The sequence below is a fragment of the Indicator indicator genome, chromosome 7 (genome assembly GCF_027791375.1).
Source record: "Indicator indicator isolate 239-I01 chromosome 7, UM_Iind_1.1, whole genome shotgun sequence".
NCBI lineage: Eukaryota > Metazoa > Chordata > Aves > Piciformes > Indicatoridae > Indicator > Indicator indicator.
In genome coordinates, this window is record NC_072016.1 from 37,513,761 (window position 1) to 37,536,708 (window position 22,948).

At 56.4% G+C, this 22,948-nt stretch overlaps 2 protein-coding genes across 2 annotated transcripts; both read right to left on the bottom strand.

The window, feature by feature from the left end:
• Positions 1–10,792: 10,792 nt before the first annotated feature.
• On the bottom strand, positions 10,793–13,023 carry DKK1 (dickkopf WNT signaling pathway inhibitor 1). The gene is made up of 4 exons (XM_054382733.1): positions 12,832–13,023; positions 11,823–11,979; positions 11,620–11,730; positions 10,793–11,040 (listed from the first exon to the last, which is right to left on the bottom strand). Exons 1-4 carry the CDS (start codon positions 13,021–13,023, stop codon positions 10,793–10,795), a joined length of 708 nt encoding a protein of 235 aa, XP_054238708.1.
• Positions 13,024–18,134: 5,111 nt separating this feature from the next.
• On the bottom strand, positions 18,135–21,828 carry LOC128968322 (acrosin-like). Its single transcript, XM_054382734.1, has 5 exons — positions 21,749–21,828; positions 21,246–21,443; positions 20,604–20,869; positions 19,279–19,424; positions 18,135–18,461 (listed from the first exon to the last, which is right to left on the bottom strand). Exons 1-5 carry the CDS (start codon positions 21,826–21,828, stop codon positions 18,135–18,137), a joined length of 1,017 nt encoding a protein of 338 aa, XP_054238709.1.
• Positions 21,829–22,948: the final 1,120 nt, after the last annotated feature.

Genomic DNA, 22,948 nt, shown 5'->3' on the forward strand with positions numbered 1-22,948 from the left:
GGACCCAAAGAGATCATTGAGTCCAACCCCCCTGCCAGAGCAGGATCATACAACCTAGCTCAGGTCACAGAGGAACACATCCAGACAGGCCTTGAAAGTCTCCAGAGAGGAGATTCCACAACCTCTCTGGGAAGCCTGTTCCAGTGCTCTGGGACCCTTACAGTAAAGAACTTCCCCCTTGTGTTGAGGTGGAACCTCCTGTGCTGGGGTTTACATCCATTGCTCCTTGGCCTATCCCAGGGAGCAAGTGAGCAGAGCCTGTCCCCTCCCTCCTGACCCCCAGCCCTCAGATATTTATAAACATTCATTAAATCCCCTCTAAGTCTTCTCTTTTCCAGACTAAACAGCCCCAGGTCCCTCAGCCTCTCCTCACCAGGCAGTGCTCCAGTCCTCCGCTGGATCCTTTCCAGCAGGTCCTTGTCCCTCCTAAACTGGTGAGCTCAAAACTGAACATAGTACTCAAGATGAGGTCTCAGCAGGGCAGAGTAGAGGGGGAGGACCAGACCTCCCTGGATCTGCTGGACACACTCTTCTTAATACACCCCAGGGTCCCACTGGCTTTCTTGGCCACAAGGGCACATTGCTGTCCCATGCAGAACTTGTTATCCATCAGCACTCCCAGATCCTTCTCCACAGGGCTGCTCTCTAGCAGATCCCCTCCCAGCCTGTACTGATGCAGTTTATTCTTCCTCCCCAGATGCAGGACTCTGCACTTGTCCTTGTTGAACTTCATTTGGCTCCTCTGTCCCCAGCTCTCAGCCTGTCCAAGTCTCACTGAATGGCTGCACAGCCTTCAGGTGTCTCAGTCAAGCCTCCCAGTTTGGTGTCATCAGCAAACCTGCTGAGCAGACTCTGTCTGTCTGTCTGTCCCCTCATCAATGTCATTGACGAAGATGTTGAACAGCACCGTACCCAGCACTGATCCCTGGGAGACTCCACTGGGTACAGCTCTCCAGCTGGACCTGGCACCATTGATCACCACTCTTTGAACTCTATCTTGTAACCAGTTCCTAATCCACCTCACTGCTCTTCCATCCCACGCTTCCTGAGCTTGCTCACCAGGATGTCATGGGAGATGGTGTCAAAGGCCTTTCTAAGGTCAAGGTAGACTACATCCACTAGTCTCCCTGAATCTACCCATTCAGTTATGGCATCATAGAATGCTATCAGATTAGTCAAGCAGGATTTCCCCTTGGTAAATCCATGCTGGTTACTCCTGATAACCTTCTTCTTTTCCAAGTGCCCTCCAGAAGGAGCTGCTCTATCATTTTTCCAGGGATGGAGGTGAGGCTGACTGGTCGATAGTTCCCTGGAACCTCTTTCTTTTTGAAGCCTGGAGTGACATTGACTCTCCTCCAGTCCTCAGCACCTCTCCTGTCTGCCAGAATTTGGCAAAAATGATGGAGAGTGGCAGAGCAACAACATCAGGCAGCTCTCTCAGCACTCTTGGATGCATGGACCCTGGTCCATGGACCTGTGAATATTCAATTTATGCAACTGATCCTTAACCCAGTCCAGTGGAGAGCAGTCCCTCCTCCAGGCTTCCTCTCCTTCATCCAGGGTCTGGAGTACATAGGGGAGTTCAGTCTTAGGTGTAAAGACCAAAGCACAGAAGACATTCAGGAACTCTGCCTTCTCTGCATGCTCAGCTCTCAGGGCTGCTTCCTCATCCAGCACTGGCCCCACACCTTTCCTATTCTTCCTTTTGCTACTGAAAGATTTGAAGAAGCCTTTCTAGTTATCTTTTACTTCCAAGAGGGCTTTGGCCTTCCTTGTTGCCTTCCTACATGCCCTGACAACTTCTCTATAGTTCTCCCAAGAGACAAATCCCTTCTTCCATGAGTTGTAAGTTTCTTTTTTCTCTGAGATTCCCTTCAGGAGCTCCTTGCTCAGCATGCAGGTCTCCTAGCACGTCTCCCTGATTTTCTGCTCAAGGGAACACACCAAGCTTGGGCTTGGAGGAAGTGGTCTTTAAAAACTGACCAACTTTCTTGGGTTCCTTGACCCTCCAGGGTCTTAGCCCTGCAAGGATTCCTGCAAGTATGCCTCTGAAGAGTAGAAAGTTAGCTCTGCAGAAGTTCAGGGTTGTAATTCTCCTTGTTGGTTTGCTTCCACCCTGTACAATACTAAACTCCACCATGTCATGGTCACTGTCACCAAGGCTGTTCCCAACCTTAATGTCCTCAACCAGTCCTTCTTTATTAGTTAATACAAGGTCCAGAAGTGCCTCTCCTTGTTGGTTCCTCCACTACCTGCATCAAGAAGTTATCATTGATACACTGCAAGAGCCTTTTGGACTGACTGTGCCTGCTGTGTAAGCAGGGTAACTTCTCTACCCCCACGCTCTGCACAGGGCAGGTGGGCATCATGCTTCTGTGGCTGAAGCCACCCTTCCACCTGCTGCACATGGAATGGTATCTTGTTGGAAGGAGAAATGAGGGAAAGGGGTTTATCTGCAGAGCTTTAAAGCTCTGCTGCAAGCAACCAGTCATGAGGGCAGAGAGCTTTATGGTCCTCCTGGGTTTCATTGCTCTGAAGTATGATATTTAAATTTACCTCTTCCAGCCACAGAATCACAGAATGGTCTGGGTTGGAAGAGAGCTCCAAAGCTCATCCAATCCAAGCCCCTGCACTCAACAGGGACATCCTCTACTACATCAGGTTGCCCACAGCCCTCTCCAGCCTCCCCTTGAATAGCTCCAGGGATGGATGGAGCCTCAACCACCTCCCTGGGCAACCTCTTGCAGTGTTCCAGCAGCCTCCTGATGCAGAACTTGTTCCTCATATCCAATCTCAGTCTGCTCTGCTCTCATTTCAAACCATTGTCCCTGGTCCAGTCCCTGCAGGTCATTGGGAATAATCTCTCTGCAGCCTTCTTGTAGCCCCTTCAGGTACTGGCAGGTTGCTCTAGGGTCTCCCCAGAGCCTTCTCTTCTTAAGGCTGAACACCCTCAGCTCCCTCAGCTGGTCCCCACAGGGGAGGTTATCCAGCTCTCTGATAATCTTTGTGGGCTCCTCTGGACGTGTTCCAACAGGTCCATATCCTTCCTCTATTGAGGGCTCCAGAGCTGGATGCAGTGCTCTAGGTGAGGTCTCAGCAGAGCAAAGGGGCAGCTCTGCTCGCCACACTGCTTTTGGTGCAGCCCAGTGAGGTACAGTGAGGTACTAAACTTGCTTGCCCACCCAAACCACCTCCTTCTATAAAGTCAGCTCCTTCCTTATAGTTGAGTTCTTCTTTTAATTTTTTTTTTTTTAAATATAAATAATTTCACTAGAGAGGAGATCTTGGGAGAGAATCCAGCACAGGACCAGTGAGCTGCTGAGGGCACTGGAACAGCTCTCATCTGAGGAGAGGCTGAGACCTGGGGCTGGTTAGCCTGGAGAGGATGTCAGCTGAGGGTGTCAGGAGGATGGGGCCAGGCTCTGCTCAGTGGTGCCCAGTGACAGAACAAGAGGCACTGGGCACAAACTTGAACAGGGGAAGTTCCACCTAAGCATGAGGAGGAACTTCTTTACTGTGAGCCCTGGAGCAGGCTGCCTAGATAAGTGGTGGAGTCTGTCTCTGACGACTCTCAGGGCCCACCTGGCTGTGTTCCTGTGTGACCTGCCCTGGGTGACCCTGCCTTGGCAGTGGGGTTAGACTGGATGATCTTCAGAGGTCCGTTCCGGCCCCTACCGTTCTTTGCTCCTGTGAAGTGCATCCCGAGATGCCTTTAACTGCAGATGGCTCTGGATTGTGTGTCATGGGCTGAAATGATGCCTTCCTCTGTACCTTCTCTCTTTGGCTCGGAGCATGAGACCCAGATCAGGACACAGCAGCCAGCTCAGCCACCTCAAAGACAAGGACTTGCCACATCCCATCTTTCCAAGTCTGATCAATGTACATTCTTAGAACCACAGAACTGGTTTAGTTGGAAGAGACCTTTAACACCATCAAGTCTAAACATTAACCCAGCACTGTCAGGTCACCACAAAACCATGGCCCTCAGCACCACATCTGCACAGCTTTTAATCACCTTCAGCAATGGGGGCTCCATCACTGCCCTGGGCAGCCGGGGCCAGGGATTGACAACTCTTTCAGTAAAGAAATTGTTCCTCATGTTCAACTTAAACCTTCCCTGGTGCAACTTGAGCCCATTTCCTGTAATCTCATCACTTGGGAGAAGGAACCAACCCCACCTCACTCCAGACTCCACTCAGGGAGTTGTATTGAGAGAGATCTCCCTTCAGCCTCCTCCACACTAACCCCCCCCAGCTCTCTCAGCTACTCCTCCCCAGCCGTCTTCTCCAGACCCTTCCCCAGCTCTCTTGCCCTTCTCTGCACCTGCTCCAGCCCTCAGTGTCCTTCTGGCACTCAGGGCCCAGAGCTGAAGCCAGCACTCAAGCTGTGGCCTCCCCAGTGCCCAGCACAGGGCACAAGCCCTGCCCTGCTCCTGCTGGGAGCCAGGACCCTTATTTTAAAGCCTTTTTAAGCTCTTTTTAAGCTATTTACAGCAAGGGAAGGCCAAAAATCTCTCCCTTGAAGAGGTGGGGTTTTAACAGACATGGGGTCATATTGGCACAGTGTTGGTTTCTTTTCCTCAGCATCAGCTGTTTATCTTGAGCTCAGGAAAGCATCTGGCACCCATAGCATCCTCCCAGCTGCACTGGGGCAGTGTGGGCAGGGAGGTGGATGGGAACTGCCTGAAGGACAGGAGGCAGAGAGCTGTGGGCAGTGGGACAGAGTCTAGTTGGAGACCTGTGTGCAGTGGAGTCCCTCAGGGGTCAGCCCTGGGACCAGAGCTGTTCAATCTCTTCAGCAATGACCTGGCTGAGGGCACAGAGGGCACTGCCAGCAGGTTTGCTGATGGCACCAAGCTGGGAGCAGTGGGCAGAGCCCTCAGGCTGTGCTGCCATTCAGGCAGAGCTGGGCAGGCTGAGAGCTGGGCAGGGAGCAATGGAATGAAAGCCACCAAGGGCAAGGGCAGAGTCTGGCAGCTGGCAAAGAACAAGGCCAGGGAGCAGGAGAGGTTGGGGAGTGAGCTGCTGGAGAGCAGGGCAGGGGAAAAGGAGCTGAGGGTCCTGGTGGCCCAGAGGATGCCCATGAGCCAGCAATGTGCTCTGGTGGCCAAGAAGGCCAAGGGCAGCCTGGGCTGCATCAAAAGGGCTGTGGTGAGTAGGTCAGAGAGGTTCTCCTCCCCCTCTCCTCTGCCCTGAGTGGCCACATCTGGAATCTTGTGTCCAGTTCTGGGCCCCTCAGGTCAAGAAGGACCTCAGGGAACTGCTTGAGAGAGTCCAGCAGAGAACCACAGAGCTGCTGCAGGCAGTGGAACATCTCCTGTGAGGTCAGGCTGAGGGAGCTGGGCCTTTGGGCTTGGAGCTTGGAGCAGAGGAGCCTGAGGGCTGCCCACATGGCTGGGAATAAAGATGTGCAGGGCTGGAGCCAGGCTCTACTCAGGGATGTCCAAGGACAGCACAAGGGGCACTGGGGGCAAGCAGCATAAAGTCACTTTTGGGTAATGTGTGGACAAGTATGGAGATGGCTGGAGATGGCCAAACTGCCCCAAACAAAAGAGGGTGGAGAACATGGTACTAAGGGTGATGAGAGATAGCACCCAAGGCTCTGTCTGATGCGCTGAGGAGTGCTGGGTGTCACAGCAAGACATCCTGTTGCTGAAATGTATCTGCAAGGATGGAGCTGGGTGTGAGGATGCCGAGCTCCACGTCCAGCTGAGTGGGCAAGGTTTCATATAAGATAATTCTAACCCCAAAAGTTGCATCATTGGTATTTAATGCACCAGGGAAGTATCTTTGGCTTCCTTCAAAGGTGTCAAAACTCTGTTGGTCTGGCTGGGAAGAGAAACTTCTGGAAAACTGCATGGAGAAAACACAACCTTAAACCTAATGTAAGGTCAGTGGTTGGACTTGATGATCTTGGAAGTCTTAGAATCATAGAATTCGACTGGAAGTGTTGGAACGGTTGGAAGGGACCTCAAGGATCATCTAGATCCAACCCCCCTGCCATGGGCAGGGACACCTCACACTCCAGCAGGTTGCTCACAGCCACATCCAGCCTGGCTGCAAACACCTCCCGGGATGAGGCTTCCACCACCTCCCTGGGCAACCTCTGCCAGGCTCTCACCACCCTCCTGGCCAACAACTTCTTCCTCACAGCCAATCTCAAGCTCCCCACTTCTACTTTTGCTCCAGCCCCCCCACTCCTCTCCCTCCCTCACACCCTCCAAACTCCCTCCCCAGCTTTCTTGGAGCCCCCTTCAGATGCTGCAAGGCCATCAGAAGGTCTCCTGGGAGCCTTCTCCTCTCCAGCCTGCACAACCCCAACTCTCTCAGGCTGTCTGCAGAGCAGAGCAGCTCCAGCCCTCTGCTCCTCCTCCTGGCCCTTCTCTGGACCCCTTCCAGCCCCTCCAGAGCTCCAGGTGGGCTCTCAGCACAGTGGAGCAGAGGGAGAGAATCCTCTCCCTGGCCCTGCTGGCCACACTTCTCTTGCTGCAGCCCAGGCTCTGCTTGGCTCTCTGGGCTGCAAGTGCTCACTGCTGGCTCCTGTTGAGCTTCTCCTCCACCAGCACCCCCAAGGCCTTTCCTTCAGAGCTGCTCTCCAGCCAGTCCCTGCCCAGCCTCTCTCAGTGCCTGGGATTGCCCTGCCCCAGCTGCAGGACCTTGCCCTTGTTCTTGTTGAACCTCCTGAGGTTGGCTTGGGCCCAGCTCTGCAGTCTGTCCAGGTCCCTCTAGATGGATCCCTACCCTCCAGCCTGTCCAGGTCCCTCTGGATGGATCCCTTCCCTCCAGCTGTCAGCAGCACCACACAGCTTGGTGCTGAGGGAGCCTCAGTGCCACTGTCCATGGCACCAACAGAGATATTAAACAAGACTGGTCCTAGTACTGATCCCTGAGGGACTCCACTTGTCACTGGTCACCACTTGGCCATGGACCCATTGACAGCCACTCTCCGGGTCTGGCCATCCAGCCAGTTCTTTATCCACTGAGTTGTGCATCCATCAATCCCATATCCCAGCTTGGAGACCAGGACATTATACAGGACAGTGTCAACGGCTTTGCTCGGGTCCAGGTAAATGATGTTGGCTGCTCTCCCCTTGTCTATTGAGGTTGTCACCTTGTTGTAGAAGGCCACCAGGTTTGTCAGGCACACTTTGCCCTTTATGAAGCTGTGTCTCCAACCAAAAGAGTTTTCTGGGGCTGTTTAGTCTGAGAGCAGCCTGAGCGGTGATCTGATCAATGCTGATCAATACTTCAAGGGTGGGTGTGTAGGTGTCAGGAGGATGCAACCAGGCTTTGTTCAGTGGTGTCACTGAACAAGAGATAATGGGCACAAACTTGACCAACAGAATTTCCCTCTAAACATGAGGAGGAACTTCTTTAATTTAAGGGTTCTGGAGCCCTGGAGCAGGCTGCCCAGAGAGGCTGTGCCTGGATGTGCCCTGGGTGACCCTGTTCTGGCAGGGGGTTGGACTGGGTGATCTCCAGAGGTGCCTTCCAGCCCCTACCATTCTGTGATTCAGTAAACTAGAAGAGGGAGATTCAGACCAGATAAAAGGAGGACATTTGCTACTCTGAGGGTGGTGAGGGCCTGGCCCAGTGTAATGGTTTTAAGACTGTGTCTTTAATTTTTCCTCATGAAGTTTGAGCAGAAAAGTGAAAGGATGTAAATAAATCACTATTGGGTGTAAGAAAGCAAAATAATGATTATTCTAAACACTACCATTGGAGGGATAGAAATGTTTAAGAGCCAGTACTCAGAACAAGGTACAGGCAGTCTCTCTCAGTCTGTTTGTCCTGCACTGCTTTTCTGCAGATTACATACTGGCATACTGACCTTGACAAGCTAAGTTTAACAAACCTCTCTCTGCTTCTTGGCTTTCTTCCCTTCTCTGGGAAAGGTGGGGGGGGAGGGGGAGCAAGGGGCTTGGTTGTGTTTTTCTGTTGATTGTACATATTTGTGAATGTTGTGACTGGTGTCTATTTGTACAGATTCATTGCATTGCATCATAGGTTATAGTTTTTCCTGTAAATACATCTTCCTTTGCTTCTGGACTGAGTCAGCCTGGTTATTGTCAGTATGAGAGGGGGATTTCAACCCACCACACTGTAACACCCAGGTTGCCCAGAGAGGTAGGAGATCCCCCATCCCTGGAACCATTTCAGGTCAGGCTGTCTGGGGAAGTGAGCAGCCTGCTGTGGTTGGGGTTGTCCCTGCTGATTGCGGGGGGGTTGGACTGGATCAGCTTTAAATGTCCCTTCCAACCCAATCCAGCCTGGGATTTAGGTGGTCTAAAAAGCATCAGTGCTTTGCCCTCCAGTTTGGGGTATCTTTGGCTGTTCTCAGTCTGCCCAGATGCCACCCAGCCCCAGCCTTGAAAAGAGCTGGAGCGAAGCAGGGTGTGTCCTGTCACCTGTGCAAGAGGAAAACCCCATTTTAGTCATTTCCCTCTACCTGAGGCTGCCTGCTCCCTTTTGGGCAGTGTTTAACCCTAGAGGCATCAAACACTCATGAGGGGGTTGCATGACAACAAAAAAAAAAAAAATTGTGGGGCAGTGCTGGGGAATCCCTGCAAAGAGGATGTGGTGCCCCTTAAGCCACTCAGGGATGGGCTGTTTTGCAGCCAGTTTGGACTTCTGAGTTCAAAGTACTTTTGGGTTGTCCAAGGAGGACTCCAGTATGGTTTCACATCCCAGCCACTATCCACAGAACAGTTACCAGCACTATCCACCAGCTCTATGCTGCATGGCATTGAAGCTGGGAGAGGGGAGATTGAGAGTGGAGATGAGGAAGAAATTCTTGAGAGTGAGGGTGGAGAGACACTGGAACAGGATGTGGATGCCCCCTCCCTGGAGATGTTGAAGGCCAGGTTGGATGAGGCCTTGAGCAACCTGGGCTGGTGGAAGGTGTCCCTGCCCATAGCAGGGGTTGGAACTGGATTATGTTTAAGGTCCTTTCCAGACCAACCCATTCTGCTCTTGCTCCACACACATTTGCAACCACTTGCAAGAAGTGGGGACAGAACCAGAAGCTAAAGGAGGCAGGAAAAACCCCACCCTTGCAGCTTTCCCTCCCTCCAAGCCACCCCAAAAAGGAGAATAGTCACAAGAGGAAAGTGAAGTCAAAACCAAGTCTTTATTGTGTGCAGAGCAAAGATTGTGCTGATGGAGCCGTCGCAACCACTGTGCTCCTCAGCACCTGTGGATGACCATGAGCCACGGTCCAGCAAAACGCTTCTGCTGATGCCTCACTCCCTCCTCACCCTTGGGAAAATCATATAGGAGGGGGCTTTGCTGCTCCTTTCCCACGGTGACCTTCCTTGGCCATGCATCTGATGGTTAAAGGATGCTGGTGGCCACCATGGCACACCCTATGCCCTGAAGAAATGGTGATAACCAAACAGCCCTTTCCATGTGGTCTCCAGTGGTCCCCAGCAGCAGGGCAAGAAGTACTGGGCATAAACATGACCATAAGAAGTTCCATCTGAACCTGAGAAGGAACTTCTTCACTTTGAAGGTGGCAGAGCCTGGAGCAGGCTGGCCAGAGAGGTGGCAGAGACTCCTTCTCTGCAGACTGTCAAGTCCCACCTGGATGTGTTCCTGTGTGACCTGCCCTGGGTGACCCTGCTTTGGCAGGGGGGTTGGACTGGATGATCTTCAGAGGTCCCTTCCAACCCCTACCATTCTGTGATTCTGTGATGGGGTGCTGATGATGAGCCACCACAGGCTCATCATCATCTCTCTTTGGACATTTCCATCCTGGAGTAGATGTCCCCTCAGGGTGGGCAGGGAAGGGACCATGCTTAGGCAGGGATGAGTGGGAAAGGATGGGCAGGGAGGGATGCACTGGGAAATTGTACAATGATGGTGGGGATACACTGGAACATGTTGCTGAGGGAGGATGTGAATGCCCCCTCCCTGGAGGTGTTCAAGGTCAGGCTGGATGAGGCCTTGAGCAACCTCTTCTAGTGTCCCTGCCCATGGCAGGGGTTGGAACTGGATGTTCTTGAAGGTCCCTTCCAAACTAAACCATTCTGTGAGTCTATGAATCTAGGATTTTTAAGGGCAACAAAGACTGAAGGATCTGGAGAACAGGGCTGGTGAGGAGCAGCTGAGGGACTTGGGGTTGTTCAGTCTGGAAGAGGCCGAGGGGAGACCTCATCGCTCTCTACAGCTCCCTGAAAGAAGGCTGCAGCCAGCTGGGGGTTGGGCTCTGCTCCCTAGGAACAGGAGACAGAAGGAGAGGAAATGTCCTGAAATTGTGCCGGGGGAGGGTTAGGTTGGAGAAGAGGAAAAATTTCTTTGGTGCAAGAGTGGTGAGGGATTGGCAGAGGCTGCCCAGGGAGGTGGTGCAGTCCCCATGGCTGGAGGTGCTTCAGAAAGGTGTGGCCATGGCACTTGGGGCCATAGTTTGGTGGCCATGGTGGGGGTGGGTTGGTGTTGGACTGGATGAGCTTGGAGGCCTCTTCTGACCCAAACAACTCTGTGATTCTGTGAGGTGAAGGCACAGTTTATTTGCTCGCCAACAAATCGGCCGCATCCTTTCTGCATCTAGACTTGAGAACCCAGTGTGGACAACGTCACAGTCACGGCTTGCAGAGCACAAGGCAGCGCCCTCCGAGGAGAAGAAAAACCGAAGCAGTGCCCAGAAGAAGTCCTGGCGTCCTGCACAGCCTAAGTGCCAGCTCCAGTATTCACAACACAGTAACGTACTGCAAGTAAAGTCGTGTCGGAGTAGTTCCCTTGAGAAACAACCTTCCGCTCCGGCGGCGCCGGAGGCCTCTGTCCTCTGCCACCGCTCAGAGCCGCTGGCAGGTGTGCAGGCGTGAGGCGTCGGGGCCCTGCGGGCGCTGCAGGCGGCAGCCCAGCCCCTCGGCACACTGGCAGCGCTGGAAGAGCTCCAGCCCGTGGGCACCCTTCCGCCGGTGCCGCGTGCACACCTGGCCCTCCCGCAGCACCGGCTTGCAGATCTTGGACCAGAAGTGGCGTGCGCAGCACAGCCCGGGCCCGCAGTCCGACGAGCGCAGGCAGAACTCTCCCTCCTCACCTGCGAGACAGGACGGCAAAGTGGGCAGGCTGGGGGACTCCATGGGCAACGGGAGGGTGAGCAGCCTGGGCTGCTTCAAGGGGGACACTGAGGTAGGGTGGACATCTGAACTGACCCCACGAGGGACAGGACGGCAAGGTGAGAAGCCTGGGCTGCTTCAACGGGTCATTGAGGTAGGATGGGCATCCTGAACCCACCTTGTGGGGGACAGTAGGGCAGAGTGGGCATGCTGGACCACCCCCATGGGGGGAATGGTTGGGCAAGGTGAGCAGCCTGGACCGACCCCATGGGATCAGTGAAGAGGGTGGGCTGCTTCATGGGGGACATAAAGGTAGGATAGGCACCCTGGATCAACCCCATGGCATCAGTGAGCAGGGTGGCTTGCTTCAAGAGGGGACACTGCAGCAGGGTGGGCATACTGGACCAACCTTACAGGTGGATCCCTATGGGGGTCATTGAGCAGAGTGGGCTGCCTCAAAGACATCAGAGCATGGCTGACATTACAGACTGACCCCCTGGGGGACAGAGGGGCAGGACAGGCAGCCCCATGGGGAGTCAGAGCACTAGGGATCCCCTTACCTTTGGCAGTGGGCAGCCAGGCAGGGGCAGGCGTCCGTTGGGGCAGAACCTCAGTGCCCAGCTCATCCAGCTCACTGCCACCATGGGGATGCTCCAGGGGTGTGCAGAGCCCTGCAGGACAAAGCAGGGCAGCTGTCAGCCATGGGTGGGACCCCAACCCAACCTCCCAGGGCCATCCCATCCTGGGCCCTGCTGTGCCTCACCATTGCTGCAGGTGGTGCCAGGGCAGCACATGGCATCACGCAGGCAGCGCTTACGACGCCGGCGACAGGCGAGGCATAGTGGGGCACCCCCGCCACGGGCAGCCCCCCCACAGAACTCTCCTGGGCCGCAGTCCTCATCCTCGGTGCAGGGGAAAGGCTGGAGGGGGGCAGAAGGGAGACAGAGTGGTCAGCAGGGCTGTCACCTCCTATGTATGTCCCTGTCTCCATCACCGGTACATCCTTCCCATCCCTGGCATGTCCCCAGCTCTATCCCTGTCGTATCCCATCTCCATCCCCAGTGCATCTCTTCCTACCTTGATGTGCCCTCCCTTCATCCGTGGTCTATGTCCCCACTCCATCCTTGCTATGTCCCCTCTTCATACTTGATATGTCCCCTCCCCACACCCCAACTCCATCCCTTGTTTGTCCCTCTGCTCCATGGCTGGTGCAGCCCCCCTCACTCCATGCTTGGTGACCCCCACCAACACCATGTCCTGTGTTTCCTGAACAATGCATGCCCTATGCATCCGTCCCATCCCCAGCATGTCCCCCCAATTCTATTGCCACTGCATCCCCCTCATCCCTGATGTGTCACTCCATCCTGTGTCCTCCCCATCCCCAGCATGTCACCTCCCCACTCCATCCCCAGTGTGTGCCCCCCACCCTATCCTTGGTGTCACTCATCCTTGGTGTCCCTCATCCCTAGTGTGTCCCCCACCTCTGTTCTGTTTCTTGCCTCTCATCTCTGCTGTGTGTCCCCCATCCCTGGCGTGTCCCCATCTCTGCTCTGTCACTCTCCTCTCATCCCTGGTGTGTGTCCCCCATCCCTGGTGTGTCCCCATCTCTGCTCTGCCACTCTCCTCTCATCCCTGGTGTGTGTCCCCCATCCCTGGTGTGTCCCCCATCTCTGCTCTGTCACTCTCCCCTCATCCTTGGTGTGTGTCCCCCATTCCTCATCTGTCTGCCCTCCTCCGTCCCTGGTCTATCCCCGCTCCATCCCCGCTCCTACCTGCCGAGTGGCCGCCAGAGGTGACTTGTTGCTGCCGTCGAAAGGAGCAGCGGGGGCAGCGCTGGCCTCGGCCGCCCCCCCTGGGGGGGGTCCCTTGATAGCGTTGGAGCTGAGAGCACCGGCCGGTCCCGCCGCCCTCCCCAGCGGGGCCGCGCAGCTCAGCGCCGCCACCAGCGCCAACAGACCCCGCATCCTCCTTCCGTCCCGCCCTGTTCCGTTCCGTTCCCGGTCCCCGGCGATGTTTCTGCCGTCACAGCACCTCCGGCAGCCCCCAAGCAACAGCTACCTGTACCGTCTCGCCGCCTTTATACCCCCGGGGGCTGCCTCTTGTGCCCGCCCCCGCGGGGAGGAGGGCTCGGTGGATGGGATTTCAAAGAATCCCGGTGAAAGGGGGGGTGGATGGTGTCGATGAGCCCCCCCTCAAACCCACCCTGCCCCGAGGCTCCGTCATTGGCCGATGGATTTCGCAACGGCGAAGGCACCCCAGCCCAGATGCGTCGCACGCCCCGCCGCCGCCGCTGTCTGCAGCCGGGCGCCGGGCGGAGCGGCGGAGAGACGGGGGAAAATATGGGAAGGGTCTGGCCTCATGCACACACACCACACGCCCCCCGCCCCCCCCCGCAAAGGGGTTGGGATGCCGAGAGCCCGTGTCATGTGTGCGTCGTCGCCGTGTCGCGTGTGTGTCCCCCACCCCCTTCTTGCTGGCGGGGTCGGTCCTTTGGTGTCCTGAAAATCTGAGCGCCCCCCACTTCCCGGCTCCCTTCCTGGCGCCAGCGCAGCTTTGCAGGAAGGGAAGGGGCTGCTCTGCACACACAGACACACACAGACACACACACACACACACACACACACACAGCCGCCTCTTCCCGGACCGGGATGTGTGGGGAGGGGTCGGAACACCGGGGCGGGGTGGGGGAGGGGGAATGTTCCCCGCCTCCGTCCCAGCGCACTGCCTTGACCCCAGCCTGGCCAACACCATTGTCGTGATGGGGCTAGGAGGGGTAATAAGATTGGAGGGGGGAGCTCCCAGGCCTTTGATGTAGAGACATCAAAGGGATTGCCCCCCCCCAAATCATCCTGCCGGCCCTTCCGTCCCTGCGCCGGCGCCCTCGGGGCGACGCGACCCCTGCCCCCCGCCCAATTCCTCCCCACCCGCTCGGGTACACCTCGGCGCGGCCGGCACCATGGCGCCCCCTGGCGGCCGCACTGTGGCAGCGCCTCCCCGTGCCGCTTTTGCCAGGGCAGTGACAGAGCCACGGAGCCCCAGCACGGGGGAGTGTGGAAGGGACCTCTGGAGAACATCCATCCGGATCCGGCAGGGCACCCACAGCAGCTTGCCCAGGAGCACAATGGGGGAGGGAGGTTGGAAGCTCTCCACACCTCTCTGGTGTCTGGAAGACTCCACAGCCTCTCTGGGCAGCCTGCTCCAGCCCTCCAGCACCCTTACACCAAACAACTTTCTCCTGCTCAGTTCCAATCTCCTGCCTATCGCTTTGTGCCCCTTGCCCCTTGGCCTGGCCCTGGGCACCGCTGAATAGAGCCTGGCCCCAGCCTCTTGCCCCCCACAGTTCCTTTAGCTCTTGCTGTGCATTGCTCAGATCCGCTCTGGGGGGTTGTTCAGTCTGCAGAAGAGAAGGCTCTGAGGAGACCTTATTGTGGAATTCCAGTACCTGAAGGGGTCTACAGGAAAGCTGAAGAGGGTCTTTTTAAGGTGTCAGGGAGTGATAGGACTGGGGGAAATGGATCCAAGATAGAGGAGGGGAGAGTTAGATTAGATGTTAGGAAGAAGTTCTTCATTGTGATGGTGGTGAGACACTGGCACAGGTTGCCGAGGGAGGTGGTGGAAACCTCATCCCTGGGTGTTTTGAGGCCAGGCTGGATGTGGGCTCTGAGCGACCCGATCTAGTGTGAGGTGTCCCTGCCCATGGCAGGGGGGCTGGAATTGGATGATCCTTGAGGTCCCTTACAACCCTGACAGTTCTGTGATTCTGCTCTTCTCCAGGCTCTCAGCCTTTGCTCCTCCCAGAGCTGCTCCAGGCCCCTCAGCAGCTTTGCAGTCTGCCCTGGACTCTCTCCAGCAGTTCCCCCTCTCTGGAACTGGGAAGCTCAGAGCTGGGCACAGTACTCCAGATGAGGCCTCATCAGGGTGGAATGTAGAGGGGGAGGAAAACTTCCCTTGATCTGCTGCCCACACTCCATTGGCATTCTTGGCCATGAAGGGACCTTGCTGGCTCATGGGGATCTTGTTGTCCCCTAGCACTCCCAGGTCCTTCTCCATGGAGCTGCTTCCCAGCAGGTCCCCCCTCCCCTGTGCTGCTGCAGGTTGTTCTTCTCCAGGGGCAGGAACCTACCCTTGGTGATCTCCATGAGGTTCCCTCTGCCCAGCTCTGCAGCCTGGCCAGGTCTGGCTGGCTGGCAGCACAGCCTCAGGGCTGTCAGTCTCTGCTCCCAGTGCTGTGTTAGCAGGGAAGTCAGGGAGGCTCCACTCTGTTCCTTCATTCAGGTCATTGTTGAACAAGACTGGACATGAGCCCTGGGGAACGCCACAAGCAAAAGGCCTTCAAGTAGGCTCTGCCCCACTGATCAGAACCCTCTGAGAGATGTCTTTCAGGCAGTTCTCAACCCACCTCTACTCATGTGACCCACTCTTCCAAAGTTTGCCTATGAGGATGACATGGGACGCAGTGTCCAAAGCCTTGCTGAAGCTGAGGTAGCCACCACGCACTGCTCTCTCCACATCCACCCTGTTGTTCTTCCCCACTTTTGGGGCTATTGGGTTATGAATGAAGGCAGGAACCCTGTTGCTGTATAGCAGCAAGATTCCAGAAATGCAGAGTGCAGAGAATCTCAGAAGTCCACCCAGAAGGCCTTTATTGCTGTGTTGTAGAATCCCCAGCATTACAGAGTCTCAGAGTGTCCCTAACAGCACAAGTCCTGGAAGTCCTTAGCAGACGAAGCAGCTAATGGAAGTCGAAGTCCTGAGCATATCCCTAGCAGCATCCCTATACTGAAGCCCTGCCCAGAAGTAGCTAACTAAGAGCAGCAGAAATCCCTAGCAGCCCTAACCCCCCCCCAAGCTGTTCCTAACCCAAGTCCCTAACCCCAGTAAACTCTTGCTCAGAGGGGCTGTTTCTATTCCCTTTGTTATCAGTCCTTAACCAGTAAAACCCAACCACGTCTATAAGCTAAAATCTTTCCTCAGTGAGAAATGCCAGCATGCCAAGGAGGTGGCTTCTGCAGCATGTTCCAATCCAAGAGTGCCAGCATGAGGATGTTGTTCTTGGCACCCATGGAATGTGATTGTTTGGCTCTAGGCAGCTAAGGAATTAGTCAGCTAAGGAATCCTGCACTCTGCATGCAGCCAGCAGCTGCCCTCAGGGCAGTGGCTACAACACTACCCAGCTGGTCACACCATCAGAGAAAGCGATCAGGATTGTTCAAGGATGATTTCCTCTTGGCCGATGCTTGCTGGCTGCTCCTGATGACCTCCCAATTAATTAATGAGGCAGTTTGCCATGATGAAGCCCCAGTGTTCTTCTTTGTGCCCTGCTGGTGTGGTTTTTTTAAGTGAGGCTCAAAAGACCACACAAAGCTCGACCATGGCAGTGCTGCCTAAGGAATATTAATTCCTGTCAGGGTGAAGAATTTTGAATGTCCTTCAGCAAACATAGCCTAGGTGCCACTGGAGGTCTGCTGGCAACTGCTCCCAGATTGTCCAGGCTCAGGTTGAAGAGGCTCAGGCCAGGCTAATAATTGGCTGGGGAAGCTTGGGCGAGCAGGGGGCAGGCACTGGTGGAAGCGGCGCGGCAGAGTCAGCAGCCGGTGGGCATCCCCCCACCACCTGCCCTTGCTATTTTTAGCCTGCAAGAGAGCCACACCTTGCCCTGAAAACTCTGCAGTTTCAGGTGAGGGACACATCACCAGGGGCTCTTGATTCTGTTGGTGATTTACTTGGGCTCGTGGGTGCTGCGTCCTGCAGAATCATCCAGGTTGGACCCGATCATCCCTGTAGGCACAGCCTGGGAGAGTTGGGGCTGTTCACTGTGAGAAGGCTCCAGGGAGACCTCAGAGCAGCCTTCCAGGACCTGAAGGGGCTCCAGGAGATCTGGGGAGGGACTTTGGACAAGGGCTGGGAGTACCAGGACAAGGGACAATGGCTTTGAGCTGGGAGAGGGGAGAATGAGACTGGAGATGAGGAAGAAATTGTTGAGAGTGAGGGTGGGGAGACACTAGCACAGGTTGCCCAGGGAGGCTGTGGCTGCCTCCTCCCTGAAGGTGTTGAAGTCCAGGCTGGATGAGGCCTTGAGCAAGCTGGGCTGGTGGGAGGTGTCCCTGCCCATGGCAGGGGCTTGGAACTGGATGAGCTTTGAGATCCCTTCCAACCCAACTCATTCTAAGATTCTATGATCTTTTCCAGTCTAAACAATTCTATGGTGCATCATTTTCTCATGTTTCCTTGCCCCTTCTTAGGCAGGAAGCAAATTTATTTTCCTCCTGGGAAGGTATTTTCACTGATTTCCCCCAGTTTGTCCCAGTCTCTGTGTGCACAGAGCAGAAAGATCTCTACAGACAGAATCAGAGAATGCCAAGAGACCTTCCCACAGCTCCCCTGCTCTGGTGGTCCAGGCCCCCAGCTACCCACTGGTACAGGAGTTACAGAATGGATCCCAGACTGCTTTGACTTCGAAGGGACCTTAAACGTCATCCGGTCCAAACCCCTGCAGCCAGCAGGGACATCCCCAGCCAGGGCAGGTTGCTCACAGCCCCAAACACCCTGACCTGCACTGCTGCCAGCCAAGGGCAGCTCCCACCTCTCTGGGCAGCCTGGGCCAGGTTCTCCCCACCCTCAGCCTCAAACATTTCTCCTTCTCTCCACTCTAAAGCTTCCTCTTGCAGTTCAGACCATCCCCCCTTGGCCTGGCACAAGAGGCCCTGAGAAAAAGTCTGTCCCCAGCTTTCTCCTGGGCCCTTGGAGCACTGCAAGGCTACCAGGTGGTCTCCCTGAAGCTTTCTCCTCTCCAGGCTTCCCAAGCCCAACTCTCCCATCCTGGCCTTCCAGCAGAGGGCTTCCAGCAGGACACTGAGGTGGGCTGAAGACAGGTGAGCTGTGAAAATTTGCAACTTTATTTCAAGACCTAGGTCAAGGTAAGCATTGGGGTGCTCTTGGGCAACGTGGGCAGGACAGGGGTGGCCACTGAGGCTGCCTTTGGGTCAGCAGGCATCAGTGGCAGCAACAAGTGGTGGTGGCACCAAGTGGTGGTGATACACTGCAGCCTGGTCTCCATCCTGTTCATCCCCCACACTCAGGCCTTGCTGCCCCTTAGCTTCTGCAGCAGCTCCTGCAGCAGTTTGAAGAACTCCACCAGCTTCTTGCGTGGGAAGGGACAGGACTCAGCTGAGCCTGGCTCCGTGGGGGTGGGGGTGGAGGAGGCTGTCTGGGGGGTTGTGGTAGCTGTTGCTCCTGTGGACAGGCCCATCTTGAGCAGGATCCAGTCGTAGAAGTGCTGTGTAGAGGTATAGACGCCAGGCTGCCTGGCTCTGGCACAGCCTTTCCCCCAGCTGGTCAATCCCACCAGCCAGAAGTAAGGCCCATTCCTGTCCTGGCAGGCAAGAGGACCTCCACTGTCACCCTGCAGCACAGGAGAGAGGATTAGGGTGGTGCTGGTGGCTTCTGTCAGCGCTGTGGCTGGTTCCTTGTCTCTTACAGCACCTGCCAGAGCTGTGTCATAGCATCATAGAATGGGTGGAGCTGGAAGGGACCTCCAGAGATCATCCAGTCCAAACCCCCTGCCAGAGCAGGGTCACCTAGGGTAGGTCACACAGGAATACATCCAAATGGGGCTCAAAAGTCTCCAGAGAAGGAGACTCCACAGCCTGCTGGGCAGCCTGCTCCAGCCCTCCAGCACCCTCACAACAAACAACTTTCTTCCTCTGCTCAGCTCCAACCTCCTGCCTTCCACTTTCTGCCCTTTGCCCCTTGGCCTGGCCCTGGGCACCACTCAGCAGAGCCTGGCCCCAGCCTCTTGCCCCCTGCCCACAGCTCCTTTAGCTCTTGCTGAGCATTGCTCAGCTGCCCTCTGGGGCTGCTCTTCTGCAGGCTCTCAGCCCCAGGGCTCTCAACCTTTGCTCCTCCCAGAGCTGCTCCAGGCCCCTCAGCAGCTTTGCAGCCTGTCCTGCACTCTCTCCAGTCTATCCCTGTCCCTCTTGAACTGGGGAGCCCAGAACTGGACACAGTCCTCCACCAGGGCAGAGCAGATGGGGAGAAGAACCTTCCTTGACCTGCTGGCCACACTCTTCTGAATGCACCCCAGAGTACCCTTGGCCTCCTTGGCTACCAGGGCACCTTGCTGGTCCATGGAGAGTTTATTGTCCACCAGGGCTCTGCTCAGGTGCCTAAGTTCCTGTGCCAGGGCTGCTGTGGTGCTGTGCAGCCCCAGCTGCTCCTACCTGGCAGGTGTCGATGCCACCCTGTGGGTAGCCTGCACACAGGTTGTGCTCATGGATGGCCCCCGCGTACCACCAGCTGCTGTTGCAGAGCTTTGTATCAATGAGCTGCACCTTGGCCTCCTGCAGCACATCAGGTGGTCCTAGAGCTGTGAGCACAGAAAGGAACTGAGCCCCAGCAGCTGATGCTCAGCTCTCTTCCCTGCTGGGAGCCCCTTCCCAAGGGCTTGGCAGCATCAGGGGCATGGTGGAGTCACTGTCCCTGGAGGTGTTCAAGAAGTGTGTGGGTGTGGTGCTTCAGGGGTCATAGTAGTTGGGTTATGGTTGGACTTGATGCTCTTAAAGTTCTTTCCAACCGTAGTGATTCTGTGATTTCCCCTCTGCCTGCCTTTGGGTAGTGGCCTGGGACCATCTCTCTAGCAGTGATTCCATGTTCCTGCAGCCTGGCTCTGCCTTTCACCCCTGCTGCCAGGAAGCCTTACAGACTCACAGAAACATTCAGGGTGGAAAGCCCCTCAGGATCACCAAGTCCAACCCAGAGCCCTACTCTGCAAGGCTCACCCCTAAACCATGGCCCCAAGCACCACATCCAAACCACCTTCAAACACCTCCAGCCTTGGGCACTCCACCACCTTCCTGGGCAGCCTGTGCCAATCTCTGACCACTCCTGCAGGCAAAAACCTTTGCCTAATGTCCAGTCTGAGCCTGCCCTGCTGCAGCCTGAGGCCATTCCCTCTTGGGCAGTCCCTGGGAGAAGAGACCAGCAGCAACCTCTGCACAACCTCCTCTCAGGGAGCTGCAGGGAGCAGGAGCTCTGCCCTCAGCCTCCTCTTCTCCACACTAACCCTCCCCAGCTCCTTCAGTCTCTCCTCATCACATTTCCTCTGCAGGCCCTTCCCAGCTTCCTTGCCTTCCTCTGCCCTGGCTCCAGCACCTCCACATCTCTCTGTGGGCTCTGAGGAGCCCCAAGCTGGGCACAGCACTCGAGCTGTGGCCTCACAGTGCCCAGCACAGGGGGACAGTCACCTCCCTGCTCCTGCTGCCCACAGCATTGCTGATGCCAGCCAGGATGCCAGTGGCTTTCTTGGCCACCTGGGCACACTGCTGGCTCCTGTTGCTCAGCACCCCCAGGTCCCTTTCTGCCAGCAGCTTCCCAGCCACACTGCCCCAAGCCTGTAGCTCCCCATGGACCCAATCCATCCAGGTCCCTCTGCAGAGTCTCCCTGCCCTGGTGCAGACCAACCTCCACCTAACTTGGTGCCGGCTGGCCCCCCTCTGCCCAGCGTGCCCGGTCCCCCCTGGCACAGGAGGTGGCTCCGGGCACTCACCTCTGGCCACGGTGGAGCCCCAGCCGCTGACGTAGCAGTCTTGGAGCGGGGGCAGGGGCTGTGAGGATGGGGGCACGCAGGCCAGCTGGACGTGGTCCCCGCAGCGCACGGGCCGGTCGAGCTGGAGCAGGGCGATGTCGTGGCTCTCGGTGACGGTGTTGTACCTGCGGTGCAGCAGCAGCCGCCGCACCTGCCGCGTCTGAGTCTCGGGGCCGTGTCGGGACAGCTGCGTGACCCCCGCCACCACCCGCCAATTGCTGACGTGGCTGGCAGGAGAAGTGCAGAGGGGGTTCAGGGGGGCCGGCAGCCTCAGCCCGGTGCTGCCCTGCCCGGCGCTGTCCTGCCTGCCCCTGCCCACGGCAGAGAGCGAAGCGGCACCGCGGGCCTGTCGCCGCCCTGCTGCCGCCCTGGACACAGGGAATCTTGAGCTGGAGCCTGCTGGGAAGCCCTGGCACCGGCCGAGCCTTCTCTTGGAGCTAGGGAATGGTTTGGTCTTCTCCAACCAAAACCGTTCCACGGTTCTGTGATTCCGAAGCAGTCCCTCGACTGGGCAGTGGGCACTGGGTGTTGGGTACTGGGAGCGCTGTGGGCAGGGCAGCTGCCAGTGCTGTGGGGAGATGCCCACACCCAGCTCTTCCTTACCTGGCCTTGACGAAGCAGTGGGCTGCTGTCAGCACCCACTGGGGAGTGATGAGGGACCCTCCACAGATGTGCCCAGAGCCTATTCCATGGGCATCCTGGAGGCTGACAATCCACGGCCAGGCCCCTGGCTGGGCATCAGTGCCACCCACAATGCGTGACTTGCCCCACTTGGCAGCCATGGGCCGGAGTCCACAGCCCCTGAAACCAGAAACCAGAATTCCCTGAGTGTCCTGCTGATCACTGGGCAGACTACAGGGCAGCCCCCTGCCCTCCCCACACTGCCTGGCATGCACAGCAGAGCCAGGGCACACTGTGGGCACCCAAGCCTGGCTCTGCTTTAGCCCCACAGACAAGGTGTGCCAGCAGCCTAGGTGCTGGCTAGGAACTGAGGCTTCCACGTGGGGTTTGAGCTGATGCAGAGTGGCCATAGGGGACAAAGGGCAACGCCCAGTGAAACCCATCAGGGCTGCCCGGGTTCCCTCCCAGAGCCAGGTCCCACTTACACACAGTTGCTCTGCGTGCCATATGCAGGCCAGCATAGGGCCAGCAGGAGAAGCAGATGAAGCAGAGTTGTGGTTGCCATTTGGAAGTTGACACAGCAAGGACTGAGTTCTATTGGCCACCAGAGTCAGCAACTGACAGGGTGTCTGCAGGACTCTTGTTGCCACGGTGCCCTCAGCTCCCTGACTGATGTCACAGAGTCGCTGTTTCTGGGTGCTGGGTTAGGGCTAAAGTCATAGAATCCCAGCAGGGTCTGGGTTCTGGGTTGGGGTTGAGAGAGACCTCTCGGGAAATCATCCAGCCCAACCACCTGCTCCAGCAGGGCACCCACAGCACAGGAGCTTGCCCAGGAGCACGATGCCCAGGGGGATTGGAAGCTCTCCACACCAGGAGACTCCACAACCTCTCTGGGCAGCCTGCTCCAGCCCTCCAGCACCCTCACCCCAAACAACTTTCTCCTCCTGCTCAGCTCCAACCTCCTGCCTTCCACTTTCTGCCCCTTGCCCCTTGGCCTGGCCCTGGGCACCACTCAGCAGAGCCTGGCCCCAGCCTCTTGCCCCCTGCCCACAGCTCCTTTAGCTCTTGCTGAGCATTGCTCAGATCCCCTCTGGGGCTGCTCTTCTGCAGGCTTTCAGCCCCAGGGCTCTCAGCCTTTGCTCCTCACAGAGATGTGATTCTGTGATTCCTCATGGTAAGGGACAATGATTACAAGGCCACTCTTGCTTTTTGACATGGGTGCTGTTTGTAGTCACATCCTATCTAGGCATGATGCATCTTGAGCTGGAATCGTGGTTCCTGCCCAGCTGTGTGCCTCAGCCTCCCTTGTGCTGGCAGCACCAGAACACAGTGAGATGTTCAGCCCTGAAGAGTCCCCATGCTGGAAGTGTGCTCATGGGTTAATGCAGTCACGGAATACTTGGGTTGGAAGTGACTTGTGGAGGCCACACGGGGACAACCCTGATTAAAGCAGGACCCCCAGATGCCTCAGACCCCTTTGGCCAGGCTACTTGCCGTGATGCTTGTGCTCAAACCCTTTGCTTGAGCTGCTCAGAGTGAGCATAGAATGGTTTGAGTTGGAAGGAACTTCTAAAGGTCATCTAGGCAAATCCCTCCACAGTGAGCAGGCACAGCTTCAACTACAAGAGGTTGCTCAGAGACCTATGTAACATGACCACCTCTAGATCATGGAATCCCAGCATGGG